We start from the raw sequence: 23,134 nt of genomic DNA on the forward strand, positions 1-23,134 counted from the left end.
ACACAACTGAGCGACTAACACTTTCACGTTCACTTTATTGAGATATGATTCACATTCATTACAGTCTACTCATTAAATGGTACAATTCTGTGCCTTTTAGTATACTTAAGAGTTATGCAGCCATCACCATAATAATTTTTTTGAGAGTTATGTTTTAATAGATTTTAGAACATATTGTTTGCCCTAAAAAGAAACCCTTTTAGCCATCACTGCCGCCTTCCCCTAAGTCCTTACCTCAGCCCTTGAAAGTGAAAGTGAAAGTGAAGTCTCTCAGTCGTGTCTGACTCTTTCCGACTCCATGGACTGTAGCCTACCAGGCTCCTCCCTCCATGGGGTTCTCCAGGCAAGAGGACTGGAGTGGGTTGCCATTTCCTTCTCCAGGGGATCTTCCTTCTCCAGGGATCAAACCCGGGTCTCCCACATTCCAGGCAGATGCTTTAACATCTGAGTCCCCAGGGAAGCCCATAAGTAATTTTCTGTCCCTATGTTTTTACCTACTGCAGACATTTCACACAAATGCCATCCTATGATATGCGGTCCTTGTTTCATTTAGTATACTCTTTTCAAGGGCCATCCGTGTTGTAGTGTGCCCATGGTTCTTTTCAGCAAAATCTCTGCTGAAAATCAGCTGGTAGCCTTGTGTGGGTTCCCTTGTGCCTAGTTATTTTTCTTTTGCTGCTTTTAAGATTCTCTCTTTAACTTTGACATTTTAATTATAATGTGTCTTGATGTGACTCTTTTTGGATTCATCTTGTTTGAGACTCTCTTTGCCTGTGGGATCTGGATGTCTGTTTCTTCCCTAGGTTAGGGAAGTTTTTAGCCATTATGTCAAATACGTTTTCTGTCCCTTTCTTTCTGTCTTTCCCCTCTGGAACTTCCATAATGCAGATATTAGTGCATTTTATGTTGTCCCTTGGGTCCGTTGAACTATCCTCATCTTTTAGCAATTCTTTTCTCCTTTTTGCCGTTCTGTTTGGAGATCTGCACTGCCCTGTCTCCCAGGTCACCGGTCTGTTCTTCTGTGTCACTTAGCCTTCTGTTGACTCCCACTAGTGTTTTACAGCTCACTTGTGTTCTTCAGCTCTGTGTGTTCCGTTTGGAAATTTCTTATATTTTCTGTCTCATTGTGGAGTTTCTCACCGTGTTCCTCCCTTGTCCTCCCCAGTTCAGTGAGCATTTTATGACCATTGCTTTAAACTCTTTATCAAGTAAATTACTTCTTTCCCCTTCAGTAGTTTTTCCCCTAGGGTTTTACCTTTTCCCTCATTTGGAGCAGGTTCCTCTGCTTCCTCATTTGGCTTGACTCTGTGTGTGTCTGTGCACCATGTAAAGCAGCCGCCTCTCCCTGTCTCCAAGGGGTGGCTCTGGTGGGCGATGAACCTTATCGCTTACCCTTGCCCTAATTTTGGTTGTTTCTTGAGCTCTCTTTGCACTTGTTGGGGTTTGTGGGGTCCAGAAACACAGTCCTCCTATCAGCCTGAGCCTGGCGCTCAAGGGACATCCCCTGTGTAGGCTGTGCATGCCCATTGGCGCCCGTGGGGTTGTGCGGGTGGAATGGGGGTGCGTGGCTGCTCACCAACTGCAGGTATTGGTGCTGTGACTTAAGCAGGGCTGTCACACGCCACTGTTAGCAGACTAGAATGAGAGTGCAAAATGGTGCCTGCCAGTGCCAGCTAGGGAGAGGGAGCCTGTAAAAACGGCATCTGCCAGTATTCCGTCCCTGGAGAGTCCCAGCAGACTTCTGTCCCTTTGACAGATGCTGTAAGATCAGTAAATGAATTTCCTTCACATGTGGTCTAAGCCCTTTAGAAACTGTTGTTCTTTGTGCTGGGTCTTGGGGTGAGTGGTTCTATTGGAGAGGAATGAAGTCTTTATTCCCTGAAGTCCTGAGTTTCTCCATAAGATAAGCCCTGTTGGTTTTCACATCCAGACATTTGGGTGAGTCTCCTCACTCTGATGCAGGACCCAAGGATTGTGGTGCCTGGGGCGAGTATAAACCCCTGCTTCTTGGGTAGAAGGTCCATTTATTTGTTTGCCTGTTGATTGATTTGTTCATTAATTTATTAAAATTTCTCTCGATTGTGCATCACCACACGAGGAGTGGGGGTTTGGTGAGAGCACGCCTTTCCTCCCCGTTTCAATGGATTGTGCATCACCACACGAGGAGTGGGGGATTTGGTGAGAGCACGCCTTTCCTCCCCGTTTCAATGGATTGTGCATCACCACACGAGGAGTGGGGATTTGGTGAGAGCACGCCTTTCCTACCCGTTTCAATGGATTGTGCATCACCACACGAGGAGTGGGGATTTGGTGAGAGCACGCCTTTCCTACCCGTTTCAATGGATTGTGCATCACCACATGAGGAGTGGGGGTTTGGTGAGAGCACGCCTTTCCTACCCGTTTCAATGGATTGTGCATCACCACACGAGGAGTGGGGGTTTGGTGAGAGCACGCCTTTCCTACCCGTTTCAATGGATTGTGCATCACCACACGAGGAGTGGGGATTTGGTGAGAGCACGCCTTTCCTACCCGTTTCAATGGATTGTGCATCACCACATGAGGAGTGGGGGTTTGGTGAGAGCACGCCTTTCCTACCCGTTTCAATGGATTGTGCATCACCACATGAGGAGTGGGGGTTTGGTGAGAGCACGCCTTTCCTACCCGTTTCAATGGATTGTGCATCACCACACGAGGAGTGGGGTTTGGTGAGAGCACGCCTTTCCTACCCGTTTCAATGGATTGTGCATCACCACACGAGGAGTGGGGATTTGGTGAGAGCACGCCTTTCCTACCCGTTTCAATGTGACCCTTTATCCCTTGTTGTGGAGCCGGTGTTCAGATAGTTCTCAGGTTCTGTTCCGAGGAATTTGTCCTCCTGTGTAGCTGTCTATTTGTTGTGTCTGTAGAAGGAAGTGAGTTTAGGATCTTCCTATGCTGCCATTTTGAACCCAACTCCGCACTGGTTTGCTTACCATCTGTTTGAGGTAAGTTTTGAAATCAGGAGATATGAGTTATCCAACTTTGTTCTTTCAAGATTGTTTTGGATATTCTGGGTCCATATAACTTTTAGGATCAGCTTGTCCAGTTTCTGCAAAGAAGTCAGCAGACTTTTCAATGGGGATTGCTTTATTTGTAGGTAAGTTTTGGGAGGATTGCCATCTTAACAATAGTAAGGCTTCTGATCCATGAACATGCTGTATTCATTCCCATATTCTCTTCAGCAATCAGTTTTTTCAGTTCAGTTCTTCTAAATAATGGGTGATCATATTAGGTGTGTTGTATTTTGCAAGGTAACTTTAGTGGAATTGAAGTCCTCATGCCTGGATTGTCAGGCATAGTGCAAAAGTTTAACTATTGCTCTTATTTAAGCATGACTTGAATTGATATAAAATGATTGTTGGAAATTATGTAAAGAAAATAGTATGAGTAATACCTGCTTTATGCTTTTCGTATGAACCTTCACATGCAAAGTGGCATGGTTTATTTTGCAGGTTGGTTTTTTAAATTATCATTTTTTATCCTAAGTATGTCTGGCATAGGACAGGGATTGCTCAGGCAAGCTTTTAGGTATAGGACCTGCAGTAGGAGTGGAGAGCAGAAGAGTAGCTTATGTGGCTGTAATGAGGGAGGTCCTGTAAAACTTTGTGATAGAATGTAAACCACTCTCAGTTTGTGTTTCTGTGGCATACACAGTCTTCCCAGGCTTGACATGGTCAGGTACCAATGATGTAATAATGATGGTTATACCAGGAGCACCGAAGGCTACTCTTGGTATGCCATGTGGTGGGACTCCAAGGCACGGTTAGTTTGAGTAATCGTTCTGAGGCCACATGGAGTTTGTCATCTCTCACAGAGGAATTTAATTCATTAGTATAAGACATCACAGCAGTAGGTGAGTGCCTCTTGTCTTATGTAATGTGGATACATGGATTCAGACCACTTGTTTGAGCACAGTACTCCATCTTGGGTCAGCCTCACACAAAGGCTTGAAATAGAGTGTGTGATGTATAATGTCTAGACTTTAACATTTTATATATTATTAAATATAATATCTAGACACAGGTGAAGAATCTGCCTGCAATGCTGGAGACCAGGCTTCAATCCCTAGGTTGGGAAGATCCCCTGGAAAAGGGAATGGCTACCCACTGCAGTATTTTTGCCTGGAGAATCCCATGGACAGAGGAGCCTGGCAGGTTAAAATCCATGGGGTTTCAAAGAGTCAGACACTACTGAGCAACTTTCACTTTCACTTTTTTCAATATTATCGACTCTCTTTTCCTGTTCTGTTGGTTATCAGTGATTACTTGCCAGTTATTAAACTAGGCTTTTTAAAAACAGGATATTCTTTTAGCTTATTTTCTCATGCGTGTTGATTCTGTCTGGCTTCTTGTTCTTTCCTGTTGCTTGCTGATCAGAGTCCTGTGGAAGAAGTCAATTTTGTGAGTCCTGCTGCTCTTCAGTTTGGTTAGTAACACTGTCAGAGGTGGGAGCAGCTACTCAGACACCTACCTTTGGTCCTGAGCACAGTTAGGGGAGAGGTGTAACAAATGGCTGCTTGACAAGCATGAACTTAGGGTTATCAGGTCCTACGTTGTTCACACTCCCTGTCTACCACCCCAGCTCCAGTACATGTTTAATAAATGAAAATCCCCAAGTTAGAGATTCATTCTTTTGTATTAAGGCTTCCATCCTTTGTTAAAACTCAAGCAGCATCAAATGTTATCTTGTTAAACATTATGGATTGTTTGGATAATTTATATTTAATTGGTTTTATACACAGAGTTTGATAGTTCTCAGTGTAGGCAGAGATAAAGAACATATAATTCAGTTGCTAGGCACTTTGGAGGAATGTAGGAGAAAACTAGAAAAAAGAGTTAGGGGCTGCCTGGAATCGTGAATATAGCTTATTCATACATGTTACTTTACCTACAGGCAGCCTTCAATGGTTCCAGGAATGTCTGGGATGACCCTCATCTTCCCTGTAATATTCTTAGAGCTGCTAAGTCACTTCAGTCGTGTCCGACTCTATGCGACCCCAGAGACGGCAGCCCACCAGGCTCCCCCGTCTCTGGGATTCTCCAGGCAGGGACACTGGAGTGGGTTGCCATTTCCTTCTCCAATGCATGAAAGTGGAAAGTGAAAAGTGAAAGTGAAGTCGCTCAGTCGTGTCCGACTGTTAGCGACCCCATGGACTGCAGCCTACCAGGCTCCTCCGTCCATGGGATTTTCCAGGCAAGAGTATTGGGGTGGGGTGCCATTGCCTTCTCCAAATATTCTTAGAGCAGGTTTAGCAAATCCCAGGCTCATGGGCTGAATCTAGTCTGCCACCTGTTCCTGTAAGTGAAGTTTCATTGCAATGTGACCATTCTCGTTTGTTTACTTGCTCACTATGGGCACTTTCATGTTACACTGGCAAAATTGAGTAGTTGTGACAAATAGGCCCACAGTGTATAAAATACTTGCTTCTGGCTCTCTGTAGGAGAAGTTTGCCAGTAACTGGTCTTAGAGAGTCTAAACTTTCAGAAGGTTAAGCATGGATCATAGATATCTTAAACTTATTTTAGACTTCTTAACTTTCAGTCTCACCATTATATGGACTCAAGGTCTGTGGTTTTAAGGAAAGATCACTACTGATATCCACTGGTTCAAGAAAAAATGTGTAACTTCAAAAATATTATTAAAGGATGACACTGCTACATTTAAAAACTAAGTAGCCATTGGAAGATTAATATCTGGTTATGCATGTACCTGGGGGTTTCCCATGTGGCTCAGTGGTAAAGAATCCACCTGCCAGTGCAGGAGACGCAGCAGACACAGGTTTGACCCCTCGGTTGGGAAGATCCTTGGTGAAGGCAGTGGTAACTCACTCAAGTGTTCTTGCCTGGGAAATTCCATGGACAGAAGAGCGTGGCAGGCTACAGTTCATGGGGTTGCAGAGAGTTGACAGGACTGTGCAGCTGAGCGTGCACACACGCATACATGTACCTGATTCACCAACTTTTTCAGGTGCTCCCGTCTTATATGAGAAAAGTGTTGCAGTTCTTCCCCCACATTTTGCAGAATATCCCCCAAATGATATTCTGTCATTTTTGAAAATGACATTGTAACTTATTTAAATAAATATGAATATAAATATAAAATACTAATCTCACTGTTGGAAATTTTAAGTGTTGCAGATCAGTTATGTCTTGTCTTCCCTTCCCTCTCTCAGCTTGAAGTCCATGGCCCAAAATGACTCTACCACTGGAGACTTTCTTCCGTAAAGAGGAAGATCAGACAGGAGGCTGGGATGAACATGCCACTGCATCAGATCTCTGCTATTCCATCCCAGGATGCCACCTCTGCTAGAGTCTACAGAAGTAAAACCAAAGAAAAGGAGAGGGAAGAACAGGTATGGAGGGAAATGCTATTTTTAGCTTCATTATTTTTGTTCTTTTTATTAAAACAGTCTAGAATAAGCTCTGATGATCCAGTTTTTTTTATAATAATTTATAAAAGCATATGGTATGAACAGTTTTACTCAGAAGACGTTGTCTTTTTGTAGGTTTCTAGGTTTCAGATTTTGCAGTCATCTCTGGTGGTAGAGTACATGGTTTCTGGATGTCATATGTTCAGTATTTTTTTTTCAACTTGCTGCAGATGCAAAAATATCTCCAAATATGTTTCCCATACTCTCTCAATTGTCATTTAAGTTAGTAGTCTTTATTTAAGGTTCAATTAAGTTAATAGCCTCTTCTTATAATTCTTCTTAGCCCAAATGGATATTTAAATACCACTCAGTAGAATATTTCCTTGGTCTAGAGTACTTGCCTATACCAAGTTGAGGCTATTAATTCTTCATTCAATGTAGTGTTGAATGGGTACCAGATGGGAATTTCTTAGTATGTATTTATATGTGGAAGCTGCACATATTTGTGTGGAATAGAGAAAGGAAAGTGTCCAACATTGTAGCAGAGGGATGCTTTTTGCATAAAACCCTATTGCAGATTTGTTGTAGGTGGGTATTCAATAAATACTGAATGATATGATCTATTTGATGGAATTTTTAAGATTTAAATAAGTAACATTTCCCTTATGTGCTTATTTATCATCCATATGTCTTTTTTTGTTGGGCTGTCTATTCAAATCTTCTGTCCATTTAAAAGAACCCACCAGTTTTCTTACTGTTAATTTTGAGCATTTCTAATGTCATCTAGATACATGTCCTTTGTCAGATACGTGCTTTACAAGTGTTTACTCCAAATGTTCAGATTATCTTTTCATGCTTCTGCTGGTGTCTTTCAAAGATGAGATGTTTTTAATTTTGGTCAAGTCAAATTTATTGATTTTTTTTCTTTGTTTGCATTGTACTTTTGGCATTCTATTAAGAAATTTTGGCCTAACCCAGGGTTGCAAATAATATCTTATGTGTTTTCTTCTAAAAGTCTTATTCGGTTCAGTTCAGTCGCTCAGTCGTGTCCGACTCTTTGCGACCCCATGAATCACAGCACGCCAGGCCTCCCTGTCCATCACCAACTCCCGGAGTTCACTGAGACTCACGTCCATTGAATCAGTGATGCTATCCAGCCATCTCATCCTCTGTCGTCCCCTCCTCCTCCTGCCCCCAACCCCTCCCAGCATCAGAGTCTTGTCCAATGAGTCAGCTCTTCGCATGAGGTGGCCAAAGTACTGGAGTTTCAGCTTTAGCATCATTCCTTCCAAAGAAATCCCAGGGCTGATCTCCTTCAGAATGGACTGGTTGGATCTCCTTGCAGTCCAAGGGACTCTCAAGAGTCTTCTCCAACACCACAATTCAAAAGCATCAATTCTTCGGCGCTCAGCCTTCTTCACAGTCCAACTCTCACATCCATACATGACCACAGGAAAAACCATAGCCTTGACTAGACGGACCTTTGTTGGCAAAGTAATGTCTTTGCATTTGAATATGCTGTCTAGGTTGGTCATAACTTTCCTTCCAAGGAGTAAGCATCTTTTAATTTCATGGCTGCGGTGATTTTGGAGCCCCCAAAAATAAAGTCTGACACTGTTTCCACTGTTTCCCCATCTATTTCCCATGAAGTGATGGGACCGGATGCCATGATCTTAGTTTTCTGAATGTTGAGCTTGAAGCCAACTTTTTCACTCTCCACTTTCACTTTCATCAGTAGTTTTGGCTTTATGTGTTTATGATCTATTTTGAATTAATTTTTGTGGACTGTATGAAATATACATCCAGTATTATTTTTTTATATGAATATCCACTTGTGGCCAGTAACATCTGTTGAGTGGATTGTCTTTTCTCTACCACATTACCTTAAATCTGTTGCTTATATAGGGGTGTGCTTATTTTTGGAGTCTCCTGTTCCACTGAGGTATTTGCCCATCTTTACATCATTAGTGTCATGAACTTTCTGACTTTATAAGTCTGAAAAATCAGATAGTGTTCTTCAGCCTTGTTCTTGTTTTGCTTATTCTAGGTTTTTTGCACATTTATGTGAGTTTGAGAATCGGCTTGTCTGTTTTTACACACAAAGCTCTGCCGGGGTTTTTATTGACTCTGTAGTTCAGTTTGAGGGAGAGCTGGCATTTTGACAATGTCGAGCCTTAGCCCTGAGCCAAGGGCATCTCCTCTTCAAAGTGAAAGGGGAGCCACTCAGTCGTGCCTGACTCTGCGACCCATGGACTGTACAGTCCATTCCAGGCCAGCATACTGGAGTGGGCAGCCTTCCCCTGCTCCAGGGGGTCTTCCCAGCCCAGGGATCGAACCCAGGTCTCCCGCACTGCAGGTGGATTCTTTACCAGCTGAGCCACAAAGGAAGCCCAAATTATTTAATTGCTCTCAGTGTTGTTTTGTAGATTTCAGTGTATGGTCTTTACACACCTCCTGTCAGATTTATCCCTAAGTACTCTGTAATTTTGATGCTATTGTAAATGATACTGCTTTTTAAAATTTTCATTTCCTCTTGTTCATTACAAGCACAGAGAAATAAAATAGATATTTTTGTGTCTTGATCTTATGTCTTGCAATTTTGCCAAACTCACTTATTAGTTCTAGTAAATTTTTTGTAGAGTCCACTGAATTTTCTGCATAAGCAGTGATGTCATCTGTAAATGAAGACAGTTTTATACTACGCTTTCTCTTTGGGTACCTCTCTCCATCTTTCTTCTCCTGGTGAAATCCCCAGCACTGTACTGAGCAGAAGCGATGAGAACAGTCACCCTTGTGTTCCTTGTGACCTCAGAGGGAAGCATTAGTTACATTTTTTGTAGATAATCTTCAACATATGGTTCCCTTCTGTTTCAGGTTTCCTGAGAGTTTTGAAGAGTTTTTATCCTGGTAATTTGTATTTTCTCTCTTTTTTTCTTTTTCTTGATCTAGCCAGAGGTTTATCAATTTTATGGGTCTTCTTAAAGAATTGTCTTGGTGTCATAGATTTTTCTCTGTTGTCATTCTGTTTTTTGTTTCTTTCATTTCTGGTGTGGTATTTATGATTTCCTTTCCTCTGTTTCCTTTAATTGGTTATTCCTTTTCTAGCTTTTTAAGGTGGAAGTCAGGATTATTTGAGATCTTTATTTTCTATCATAGGATTTAGTGATTATAAATTTCCCAAGTTCTGTTTTCATGGCATTCCAGAAATTCTGCTATGTTGAGTTTAATTTTCATTCAGTTCAAAATACTTTCTAATCTCTCTTTTCATTTTTTCTTAGATCCATGAGTTATTTTTAAGTGTGCTGTTTAATTTCCAAATTTCCTGGACTTTCCAGAGATCTTGCTATTAATTCATCTCTAATTTAAATCCATTTTGGTCTGAAAACATATTTTGAATAACTTAAATCCTTTTAAATTTATCAAGACTTGTTTCATGGTACAGAATGTGGTCTCATTTGGTAAATATTATGTGTATACTTTAAAAGGATGTAGTTCGCTGTTGTTGGATGTTTTATTTTGGATAATTCTAATTGTTGTGTTTTTAAGTTCATTGTATGTTAGTCACTCAGTCATGTCTGACTCTGCAACCCCTGGACTGTAGCCCATAAGGCCCCTCTGTCCATGGAATTCTCTAGACAAGAATACTGGAGTGGGTTGCCATTCCCTTTCCAGGGGATCTTCCTGACCCAGGGATTGAAGCCGGGTATTCTGGATTGCAGGCAGTTTCTTTACCCTCTGAACCACCAGGGTAATCATTTCTCTTTCAATGTCTGATCTGCCGTTAGCTTTTTTGTCTCAAACATGGTATAGGGTTTTAGACCATGCCTAGTTTCTTCCTAGAAATACGTTTAAATAAAGAGATGAATATACATCTTTAAAATATACCTGTCTCAAATTACTGTCTTTGGTTGGGTGTCATCCACCATGAGATCATTTGTATGGCTTCTGGAATCATCTATCTGCTTTACCTGCGAGAGTCCCATGAGTTTTAACCTCATGCCTAGAAACCAGGGTTTCTTTTGTCATCTGTTTACCTTTTTCTTGGTCCCTGGAGTGGTTTTTTTCAAACTTGTTTCCAACCATGTTTTTCCTGTCTGGCAATCAGATCTCATTGTGACAGAGTGGGGGCTATTCTAGCTTGCTCAAGTACACGCAGGGAGTCATGGCATGGGTGCAGTTTGAGAACTATATATATATATATATATATATATATATAATATACTTATTGTCTTTGAGAATGAAAAAATAAGATTAGATATTTTTCTAGTAATAACATTATCAAACATTAAATACAAGTTTATCTGTTTGAACCATTACATTTTCTTTTAATCTACATACATAGATTTTGAAGCTTAAATGTAGATAAAATTATATACAACTATGAGGTCTGGCCATTTTAAATATTCTTAGTCAAAAGCCAGCAGTATTGGTTCTAGCTGTTTTATGTATTAGCAACTTACCTTTCCCAGCCGACTCTCACATAAGTCTTAAACTGGTAATGGTTTGCTCTTTATTTGGGGTATAGAATTGGACGGATGTGCAGAATAACTGTAGCAGACCTCTGTGTTGTTGGTCTGTTGAGAATTTGCTAGATAAGAGTCTGTGTCACGGGGGTCAAACCAGGCGTGTAGTTTGGGCACATGGGAGTGAAGCACTGGCGGTTGGCCTCAGCGTGTTATGTGTAAATTGAGTGAAAACGGCACATGAATATATTTGCGTGGTAGCAATGCAGGACTCAGTGGTTATGGTTTATCGGTTATCACTTTTCTCTTACAGATGTCCTATTAATTAAATGATTGAGAGGCAGATCATTTTTCAGATTTTCTGTCAGTAAGCCTATTGAAATAAGAAAGCCACCCAAATTTGTTTTTAAATGCAGAGGTTTCAAAAAATAATATAGCTGTAGCATCCTATAATAGTTGTTAATGACTTTTATATTTGATGTCATCAAGATAACTCCTTTGTTTTACACAGATGGAGAAACAGGTCTAAAGAGAACTGTCTTGCCCATGGACACTTGAATTTGTATATTTTTTCCTAGGTTATTTTACTTGCTCTTTAAAAATAGTTTCACGTGAATACAAATGCACTCCACACATTTATTTTTTCACGCAGTTGTATGTCAAGCAGGTATTCACAGAATATAATACGCTGGACGGGATCCCGCCTGCACAGAGCCTGCCGTCCAGCAGGGAGACGGGAGGGCGATGCAGACTGTGACACTGAGGTGCAGAGTGCGCTGGGCGTTCCCATGGCAGCCTCCCCAGCGCGTGTGACGGGAGCTTTCCGATCTATGATGCTGTAGCTGTGTTTTTCTTTATCTCATTTCTGCGTGGTATTTAGGGGTTCTTTTTCGGGTTTTGAGTTTGAGGACCCACATGTTTCTTTCTTTTGGAAGTTTTCCGCCCGTCATTTCCTCAACTGTTGCCTCCCTGCACCCTCTTCACTCTCTGCCTGGGGATAGAGCTCGCTGTGTCTCCCGCCATATCTCAGGGCTGGCTGTGCACGGGGCTCTGGGTGATTTCTTCACTGTCTTCTGTTCGTTGATACTCTCCTTGGCCAGGTCTAGACCTTCCATTGAGATTTTAACATCTACATGTTTTTATTTCACATATTTTCCCCATAATTTCTGGTATTTGCATTATGTTTTCCTATTTCTCATTTATCTCTGTGAACATGTAATTCAGGTTTCTTTCCTTTAGTTTTCCCAGTGTACTATGCATTTTGTGCTTATGTATAAAAACCTGAGACTCTAGATGATAAGAAAGTTCTTCATGGTTTGCAGTAAATATGCTTGATACATTACCTTCTAACAGGAGGTGTGCAGCTGTCCACTAATTACTCACTTCACATGTGGCCATTTCTACAGCATCTGAATAGGTGAAGGCACACCAAGGATTTGTTTTATTTAATTTGATGTAGTATACTTATATATACTTGGGCTTTCCGGGTGGCGCTAGTCGTAAAGAACCCGCCTGCCAATGCAGGAGACATGAGAGATTCGGGTTCTGTCCCTGGGTCAAGAAGGGCCCCTGGAGGAGGGAATGGCAACCCACTCCAATATCTTTGCCTGGAGAATGCCATGGACAGAGGAGCCTAGCGGGCTATAGCCCATGGGGTTGCAAAGAGTTGGGCACGACTAAAGCGACTTAGCACATGTATATACTTACATCCTGTTTATTCTGTACAAGGCACTGTTCTTCTAAGGGCTTTACAAAGATTAATTCATTTGGTCCTCATATGAGCCCTCTGAGGTAGGTATGGTTGTTGTCACTCTGTTTTTATGGGTGTGGCACAGAAAAATTGAATGAGCTGCTCAAGGTTCTCTGGGTGGTGATTGGCCTGTTGTAGAATGGTATTCAGATCCAGCCTCCACACCCATGTTGTTCACTCACTTGCTCTTTGCATGCCACTCAGCCAGCTACTATCTCTTCAAGCCACACGTCCCTCGTAATGAACCTCACCCAGCTCCACTCCCTTTGTGTCTACATTCCTGTAGCACTTAATGAGTCTGCACTGAGCCAATTTTAGGTATTCTGTTTACTTTGTATGTCTAAATCATGTCTTCAGTAATTTATTCATTCTTTGGAAAGTATGTAAGCACCTGTTACACGGTGGCTTTCAGTATAAATGTGGTATAAACACAGAGACACTCTCTGTGCTGCTTAAATCTCTCAAGCCGTGTGCTTCTGTCAGCCCCATCACAGCTGTGGTCCAGGACCTCACTATTTCTACTGCTGCAGCAGCCGACATACTGCTCTCCATGCTTCAGCCTGTCTCTTCCTGCCCTGGGCACTGCTGGTGGGAAAAGTGTATGCAGTTCAGTGTGGTAGGTACCATAGTCCAGGGAAGCACCCCCGATCCAGTCTCATGGTGACAAGGAAGGTTTTTGTGGAAGAAGAAATGTCAAAGATGAGTCCTTACAAAGTAAGAGTTAGGTGAAGCTAAAGGCAGAGAGAGACAGGTGCAAGGCCAGAACTCCCAGGGAATAGAAGAACACATGGCATGTCTGAGATACTAAGAAGAAACTCACTGTGCTGGAACTGGAAGTGTGCAGGCCAGGCCGTGAGAGAAGTCAGGAGTGGCCACGTCACTGCTGAGGGTACCAAGATGTCAGTGCAGGTATAGAGTCCAGAGCTGAAGTTCTGTTTTAGTTAGGTGACCGTGTAGTTTGGTAAGGGAAGCTGGGGAGGAGACCACTAGTTTTAATTTGCTAAGTCATGTCCAACTCTTTGCACCCCTATGGACTGCAGCATGTCAGCCTTCTCTGTCCTTTACTGTCTCTCGCAGTTTGCTCAGACTCACGTTCATTAAGTCAGTGATGTCATCCAACCATCTTATCCTCTGTTGTCCCCTTCTCCTCTTGCTCTCAATCATTCCCAGCATCAGGGTATTTCCAGCCAGTCCGATCTTTGCATCAGGTGGCTGAAGTATTGGAGTTTCAGCTTCAGCATCAGTCCTTCCAATGAATATTCAGGACGGATTTCTTTTAGATTGGACTGGTTGGACCTCCTTGCTGTTCAAGGGATTCTCAAAAGTCTTCTTCAGCATCACATTCAAGAGCATCAATTCTTCGGCGCTCAGCCTTCTTCACAGTCCAACTCTCATATCCAGACACAACTACTGGAAAAACCATAGCCTTGACTAGACGGACCTTTGTTGGCAAAGTAATGTCTCTGCTTTTGAATATGCTATCTAGGTTGTCATAGCTTTTCTTCCAAAGAACAAACAAGTGTCTTAATTTTGTGGCTGCAGTCACCATCCACAGTGATTTTGGAATCTGAGAAAATAAAATCTGTGACTATTTCCATTGTTTCCGTATCTATCTGCCATGAACTGATGGGACCAGGTGCCATGATCTTAGTTTTTTGAATGTTGAGTTTCAAGCCAACTTTTTCACTCTCCTCTTTCACCTTCATCAAGAGGCTCTTTAGTGCCTCTTCATTTTCTGCCATTAGAATGGTATCATCTGCATATCTAAAGTTGTTGATATTTCTCCCAGTTATCTTGATTCCAGTTTGTGATTCATCCCACCCAGCATTTCACATCATGTACTCTGAATATAAATTAAATAAGCAGGGTGACAGTATACAGCCTTAATGTACTCCTTTCTCAATTTTGAACCAGTCAGTTGTTCCATGTCTGATTCAAACTGTTACTTCTTGACCCACATACAGGTTTCTCAGGAGACAGGTAAGGTGGTCTGGTTTTCCCATCTGTTATAGAAATTTCCACAGTTTGTTGTGATCTACACAGTCAAAGGCTTTAGGATAGTCAGTGAAGCGGAAGTGGATTATTTTTCTGGAATTCTCTTGCTTTTTCTGTGATCCAGTGGATGTTGGCAGTTTGATCTCTGGTTCCTCTGCCTTTTTAAAATCCAGCTTGTACACCTGGAAGTTCTCTGTTCACTTACTAAAGCGTAGCTTGAAGGATTGTGAGTATTATCTTGTTAGCATGTGAAATAAATGCAGTTATACAGTAGTTTGAACATTCTTTGGCATTGCTTTCTTTGGGATTGGAATGAAAACTGGCCTTTTCCAGTCCTGTGGCCACTTCTGAGTTTCCCAAATTTGCTGGCATATTGTGTTCAGCACTTGGACAGCATCATCTTTGAAGAATTGAAACAGATCAGGTGGAATTCCCTCACCTTCACTAACTTTGTAGTAATGCTTCTGAAGGCCCTCCCCTCTTGACTTCACACTCCAGGATGTCTGACTCTAGGTGAGTGACCACACCATTGTGGTTATCCAGGTCATTAAGACATTTTTCCTACAGTTCTTTTGTATATTCTTGCCACCTCTTCTTAATCTTGTGTTGTTGGAAGAGGGTGTTTGCTATGACCAGTGTGTTCTTTTGGCAGAACTCTATTAGCCTTTGTCCTGCTTCATTCTGTACTCCAAGGCCAAATTTGCCTGTTACTCCAGGTGTTTCTTGACTTCCTAGTTTTGCATTCCAGTCCCCTATAATGAAAAGGACATCTTTTTGGGGTGTTAGTTCTGGAAGGTCTTGTAGATCTTCTTAGAACCGTTCAGCTTCTTCAGCGTTACTGGTTGGGGCGTAGACTTGGATTAGTGTGATATTGAATGGTTTGCCTTGGAAACAAACAGAGATCATTCTGTCATTTTTGAGATTGCATCCAAGTACTGCATTTCGGACTCTTTTGTTGACCATGATGGCCACTTCATTTCTTCTGAGGGATTCCTGCCTGCAGTAGTAGATATAACGGTCATCTGAGTTAAATTCACCCATTCCAGTCCATTTGAGTTTGCTGATTCCTAGAATGTCAATGTTCACTCTTGTCATCTCCTGTTTGACCACTTCCAATTTGCCTTGATTCATGGACCTGACATTCCAGGTTCCTATGCACTATTGCTCTTTACAGCATCAAACCTTGCTTCTATCACCAGTCACATCCACAGCTGGGTGGTGTTTTGCTTTGGCTCCATCCCTTTGTTCTTTCTGGAGTTATTTCTCTGCTGATCTCTGGTAGCATATTGGGCACCTACTGACCTGGGGAGTTCATCTTTCAGTGTCCTATCTTTTTGCCTTTTCATACTGTTCATAGGGTTCTTAAGGCAAGAATACTGAAGTATTCCATTCCCTTGGAAGTTATGACCAATCTAGACAGCATATTAAAAGCAGAGACATTACTTTGCCAACAAAGGTCCGTCTAGTCAAGGCTATGGATTTTCCAGTGGTCATGTATGGATGTGAGAGTTGGACTATAAAGAAAGCTGAGCGCAGAAGAATTGATGCTTTTGAACTGTGGTGTTGGAGAAGACTCTTGAGAGAGTCCCTTGGACTACAAGGAGATCCAACCAGTCCATCCTAAAGGAGATCAGTCCTGGGTGTTCATTGGAAGGACTGATATTGAAGCTGAAACTCCAATACTTTGGCCACCTGATGCGAAGAGCTGACTCATTGGAAAAGACCCTGATGCTGGGAAAGATTGAAGGCAAGAGGAGATGGGGACGTCAGAGGATGAGATGGCTGGATGGCATCCCTGACTCAATGCACATGGGTTTGAGTGAACTCCGGGAGTTGGTGATGGACAGGGAGGCCTGGCGTGCTGCGGTTCATGGGGTCACAAAGAGTCGGAAACAACTGAGCGACTGAACTGAACTGAACTGAACTTCTTAATCGATTCTGCTTCTGTAAGTCCTTGCCATTTCTGTCCTTTATTGTGCCCATGTTTGCATGAAATGTTTCCTTAGTATCTCTAATTTTCTTAAAGAGATCTCTAGTCTTTCCCCTTTTACTGTTTTCTCTATTTCTTTGCATTGTTTTCTTAAGAAGGCTTTTCTTATCTCTCTTTGCTATTCTCTGGAACTTTGTGTTCAGTTGGGTATACATTTCCCTCTCTCCTTTGGCTTTTACTTCTCTTCTTTTCTCAGCTGTTTGTAAGGCCTCCTCAGACAACCACTTTGCCTTCTTTCATTTCTTTTTCTTTGGGATAGTTTTGGTTACCACCTCCTGTACAGTGTTACGGACCTCCATCCATGGTTCTTCAGGCACTCTGTCTACCATATCTAATCCCTTGAATGTGTTTGTCATCTCCACTGAATAATCATAAGGGATTTGATTTAGGTCATACCTGAATGACCTAGTGGTTTCCCCTACTTTCTTCAATTTAAGCCTGAATGTTGCAACAGGGAGCTCATTATCTGAGCCACAGTCATCTCCTGGTCTTGCTTTTGCTGACCATATAGAGCTTCTCCATCTTAGGCTGCAAAGAATATAATCACTCTGATTTTGGTACTGACCATCTGATGATGTCCATATGTGAAGTCGTCTCTAATGTTGTTGGAAGAGAGTGTTTGCTATGACCTTTGTATTCTCTTGGCAAAACTCTGTTAGCCTTTGCCCAGCTTCATTTTGTCCTCCAAGGTCAAACTTGCCTGTTACTCCAGGTATCTCTTGAATTCCTACTTTGCATTCCAATCCCCTGTGATGAAAAGGACATCTTTTTTTTTTTTTTTTCTTTTGGTGTTAGTTCTAGAAGGTTTTGTAGATTTTCATAGAACCGTTTTGACTTCAGCTTCTTCAGCATTAGTGGTTGGGGCATAGAGTGGGATTACTGTGTATTGAATGGTTTGCATGGGTAAGGAACCGAGGTCATTCCATCGTTTTTGAGACTGTACCCAACTACTGCATTAGGACTCTTGTGGACTGTGAGGGCTACTCCCTTTCTTCTAAGGGATTCTTGCCTACAGTAGATATAATGGTCACCTGAATGAAATTTGCCCACGCCAGTCCATTTTAGCTGGCTGATACCTAAAATGTTGATGTTCACTCTTTCCGTTTCCTCCCGGACCATGTCCAATTTACGTTGATTCATGGACCTGACGTTCCAGGTTCCTGTGAAGTATTGTTCTGCGCACATCGGATATTACTTTCACTACTGACTCTCCCACAGCTGAGCGTTGTTTCCGCTTTGCCCCTGGAGCTGTTTCTCCGCTCTTTCCCAGTAGCATATTGGACACCTGTCAACTTGAGGGGCTTCTCTTCCGGTGTCATATTCTTTTTGTCTTTTCATACTGTTTCTCAAGGCACGAATACTGGAGTGGTTTGCCATGCCTTTGTCCAGTGGACCTCACTTTGTCAGAAGTCTCCACCATGACCTGTCTGTCTTGGGTGACCCTGTAAGTCATGGCTCATAGAGCTTCACTGAGTTAGCAAGACTGATCCATGTGATCATTTTGGTTAGCTTTCTGTGACTGTGGTTTTTGTTGTGGAGGCTATGGAATTGTAGTTCCTGCTTCTTCTTTCTGCCCTCTGATGGATGAGGATAGGTGGCTTTTTCAGGCTTCCTGAAGGGAGGGACTGGCTATGGGGAAAATTAGGTTTTGCTCTGGTGGGTAGGGCCATGCTCAGTAAATCTCTGATGCAATTGTCTGCTGATGGGTGAGGCTTTACTCCCTCCACATTAGTGGTTTGGCCTAACTCCAGTCCTGGAGTCTACAGGCTCTGCCTGCTCAACTCTTTGTGACCCTATGGACTGTATTCCACCAGGTTCCTCTGTCCATGGGGATTCTGCAGGGAAGAATACTGGATTGGGTTGCCATGCCCTCCACCAGAGAATCTTCCCTATCCAGGGATCAAACCCGTGTCTCTCATGTCTCCTGCACTGGCAGCTGGGTCCTTTACCACTAGCACCACCTGGGAAGCCCTGGCTCCTGTAGGCTCTGTGGTAGCGCTAAGACTGGGTAGTGATGGTCTGAACCAAGGAGGTGGTGCTGAGGGTGAGAGCAGTGAGCAGATCGCAAGGAGAGGATCAAGAGATCGGAAGGCTAGAACAACAGTGTTGGTGGCTGATAGATTGTGGTGGTCAGACAGAGGGCCAGATAGATGAGCCTCTGGCCCAGGTTAAAGGCTAACATCATTCACTTTGACAAAGGAGAGGAAGGTTAGGGGAAGGATGGTGAGTTGGGTGGCAGATGTGCAAGTATGAGGTACTTGTGGGGCGTCGAGCTGAAAATATCCAGAATTCAGTTTTGTCTGAATCTCTGGAGGAAAATCTAAGCCAGAGATAGAAACTTTAGAGTTGGTAACATAAAGGCAGTAAAGGATGCCCTAGGAATAGATAAAATTTTAGAATGAAGAGTGTGAGGAGAAATCAAGGTGTGAGCGGACCCTAAGGAAGCAGAGTCACCATGTGGTATGACTGTGTCACAGACACCTGTGCTGATGGTTGCCCTTGGCGCTTGCTGCACTTCAGAGTATTTTACATCTTTCTTCCAGCCTGTTCTGCACAGAAGAGGCGCCCCTTTCATTCAGCTGTCCTTGTGCTTTGTTTGTGCGTTGTTTGTGTTTGATTGTGAACTCGGTTGACCACGTTTCAGAAGCCTGTCTGTTTTAAAGCATCAGGAGGCTACTTCTGGATTCACAGCATCTGAGTATATGTGAATAACCAGTAGTGACTGCTGTTACAGGAACATCTTAATACTATCTTTTCCCTCAGGGCTTTGGTTTTTGAATTAGGCTTAGGTCGGACACGACTGAGCGACTGGACTGAACTGAACTGAACTGAATTAGGCTGATTAAGGCATAATGCTTGTGTATTGCTAGCTGTCGTGTTAGCTCTTACAATATATAGCAGAACCACCACCCAAATTGTGAAAGATACGCGCAGGTTAGTCATCCAGTGCCCTAAGGTTCATCCCTCTCTGTTCCCTGAGAGCGAAGGTCTTCTCTTCAAATGTGCTGTGTGAACCTTGGCTTTCCAGCAGGGTGCTTGTGGCCTCTCGGTGTCACTGTCTTTCTCTCTGGGCGCCAGTGGCCCTCCCATACCAACCTCCAGATGGCAGTTGTCATCCTAAATCTAACTCACAGGTGTAGAGACTAGAATATTTTACCAAATGAAGTTTGACACTGCCTTTGAAAAAATTATTCCTTAAAGCTCAAGATAATGCTGAGAGATTTTTGAAGAAAATTTGAGCTTTAAGCCCCTTACTTAAAAAGCATTTATTAGGAAAAACAGAAAAATTGTGGGGAGACTACTTTAGGTTTAAAGAAACTAAAGAGGCATAGCAACCAAATATAATGTATAAACCTTGATGGAACCTGCTAGGAAAAATTAGTAGCCATAAGCTGAGTTTTTTAAGACAGGTGGGAAATCTGAAAATTGTCTATATTTTAGATGATAATTACAGAATTATGGCTAATAGTCTTAGATGTGAAAATGGCACGGTGGTTATAGAGGCGAATGTTCTTGTTCTTAGGACGTGCATGCACAAGTGTGTAGAGGTAACGTGTGTCTGCAGCTTACTTTCAAATGGTTCAGCAAGGAAAAGAAACAAAATGGGTGTGTGTGTGTGTCAGAGAAAGAGGAAGAAAGCAATTGTGGCAATTTCTTTAACAGTTGTTGCATCTTGTTGAAGGATAATAGGGTATTCATTATACTGTTTTTCCAGCTTTTCTTTGGATTTTTTAAATTTTCAAAATAAAAGGTTTTGGGAAATAATAGGCCATTTTCTAATATGAGTTAAAGCTAGAGTTGATAGATAATTAATAAAGCTGGTTGATGAATTATCTAATGAGTTCATAGGTATTCAGACACTTAAAAATCTGATTCCAAATGTTTTAGGATTATGGTATCATTGGTTGATATTTATGTCCAGTTGTTGAAATAGAGTTCTGTTTTTAAATTGTTTATTGCTGATCATGGATGTTTCTCATTCATCTCATTTGAATATTCAAACTGTAAGTTGTGACTAGATTGGATTTCCTCTGTGTTGTATTTGGGAGGTGTACTTCCTTTGTCTCGGTTTTCACGCTGTTGCATGTCTGTGCTTGATGTGTTCTCAGACGTGTGGCTTACTCTGTCTCTTGTTGCCCTTTCTTCTGTGATGTACTAAAGAAAAGTCTTCAAACTAGTGTGTCCAAGGCTGGGAGGCGTGTGCAGTTTTCCAAAGGCACACAAGCATGGGTGGGCTTAAGAGGATCTGTGTTCAGATCTTCCTTTTCCACATACACTTGAGCTAAAACTACTCCTATGAGTTTGCCACCTGCGTCTCCTCCTCTACCTGAAGAAAGGAGATGCAAGTGGGAAACTCGCTCAGCAGCATTGTCCTAGGAAGTAAAGATCTCAAGCCATCAAAGGGACAGTCAGAACTACTATTTTGGGGAATCTCCTTTTACTAAATAATCAAATGACTGTGTGCCTGCCTGGTTATTTTATCTCTTCCTGTCTTATATAAACTATATTTCTGAGGCTTCAGAAGTAGGGAATGTTGGCCTATGATTGCATGTTCTGAGCTCAGATACACTGTAGATACAGGTTGGTATAAAAAATAACGTCATCTCTTCCATCCCCCCAAAATGCCATTCTCCAATGAAGAGTTTTTGAGGGAGAAACCTTTTAAGAGCAAAGCAAAGGAAACCTCAAGTGACAAATAGCTTTTTCAAAATGGTACCGATGAACCTACTTGAGGGCAGGAGTAGAGACAGAGACGGGAGAACAGATTTGTGGACAGTGCGGGGAGTTGGAGGGGGAGGAGAGGGCGGGACGAGTTGAGAGAGTAGCACTGAGATGCCTAGATAACTTACGGAGAGTAAACAGCTAACGGGAAGTACTGCCTGACACCGGAAGCTCAGCCTGGTGCGCTCTGACAGCCTGAGGGGTGGGTTAGGGGAGGGACTGAGAGCAAGGTCGAAGAGGGAGGGGATGTGGTGTACTTACAGGTGATTCCTGGTGCTGTACATCAGAAGCCAGTACAGCCCTGTAAAGCAATTCTCCTCCTATTAGAAATAAATTTTTAAAAATGTAACTTATTTAAAAATAGCTGATTTTTTAGCTATTCTTGGTTCTTAATTGCTCGGATGGTCATTAGTTGTAGAGCAGTGCACATTTGAACAGCTGAAGTAGCACTTGCTAGTGAAACCAGTTGTTTTAAATGTGACTGGAATATTTTCTTGTCTATACCGTTTTTCAAGATATTCCAGGTAAAATATGAGGATAAAAGTGTTTTGATATCTTTCTGATAAAATGCAAATGTCGTTTTACTTTACTGAATGTCATTCAGTAAAGTAGTTAATACCTCTTTTACTGAGCTATATTATGAAATATCTATTTCAATTATACTTAGTTCTCATAAAATAATTTATATTTTCTACCTCCTATTAATAAAAAAAGAAATTTTACTCTCGCTGCCAGACTGATTTATTTTTATCAATGTTGTAATTACAGTAAGTTATTAGTAATTTCACCTTGTATTTGCTCCACACTCTCTCATGTGGCAGAATGGAATTCATAGCCTACATAAATTTTAGATCATAACAGAAGCACATGACTGAGTTCTCCTGGAAGCCTGGTGATTGGCCCAAGCCTGACTCCTGCGTGACGCCCAGTTTAGAATCTAGTTCTTTTCTGAATCTTAAGTCTGACTTAACTTTGCCCAAATCACACATGTCTTCATTCATACATTTTATCCTGGCCAACACTACTTCAGCATTGACTTTTCCAGCATTGAGGAAATCTAACCTGCTGTTAATATAATTTAGATTAAAAGTGCCATGTTCTGTGTCAAGTATTCAAGGATCACTTAAATGCTTAAGAATGCTATTATTGGGAAACTGTGTTTTTTCTCTATTTAAGTGGGTTCTTTATAAACTCTCTATAATATGTATGTTCAATAGAGACTCCATTCTTCCTTTTCGTTCTCCGTTCTCTTTCCCCATGGATGGGTGCTAGTGGGTAGATATGTAAAAGAGAAAAAGAGAAGTGAGCATCTCTGCCTCTGATGTGGCCTTTAAGAGATTCTGCTATGTGGTTGTTACCAGGTAGTTGCGTACCTGTCTGTATCCCATAGTGGAGTATGGATTCCTTACTGGTAGGGATGATACCTTCTTCATCAACAGAAATCCCTTGTAACTAAGGATGGTGCTATCCATGTTTGAATGAACATATACTCAATCTTTTGTGAATGATAATTGTAATTCTTACACAATATTTATATTTTCACGTTAAGAGCAGGTCAAAAAAGTATAAGATGGCAGGTGGAAAAATCTGGCAAATATTTTCTTGTTTAAACTTCCTGACAATATATCTGTTACAGCTTCCATAGCTGTGGGATTCTCAATTCTTCTGTTATAAAACTGACCCATTCTCCAGATCCCTGACAAGTTCAGTGGTTTGAAAGCTAAGTCATTTTAATTACTGTATGATGCACCCTTTATTAGAAGCATTGTGGTCTAGAGCGATGATACGATACTGACGACTTAAAA

General features: G+C 41.9%; 1 protein-coding gene across 10 annotated transcripts in view; it reads left to right on the forward strand.

Annotated features, from left to right (window-relative positions):
• Positions 1 to 23,134, forward strand: part of MARCHF8 (membrane associated ring-CH-type finger 8) — a 111,723-nt gene that overhangs the window by 48,034 nt on the left and 40,555 nt on the right. For all 10 annotated transcript variants that reach the window (XM_019954047.2, XM_019954045.2, XM_070782088.1 and 7 more), the window contains one exon: positions 6,212 to 6,391. In XM_019954047.2, the coding sequence (XP_019809606.2) occupies positions 6,290 to 6,391 (102 nt within the window). In that variant the 5' untranslated portion in view covers positions 6,212 to 6,289. The remainder of the gene's footprint in view (positions 1 to 6,211; positions 6,392 to 23,134) is intronic.

This window comes from Bos indicus, chromosome 28 (assembly GCF_029378745.1).
Source record: "Bos indicus isolate NIAB-ARS_2022 breed Sahiwal x Tharparkar chromosome 28, NIAB-ARS_B.indTharparkar_mat_pri_1.0, whole genome shotgun sequence".
Lineage (NCBI taxonomy): Eukaryota > Metazoa > Chordata > Mammalia > Artiodactyla > Bovidae > Bos > Bos indicus.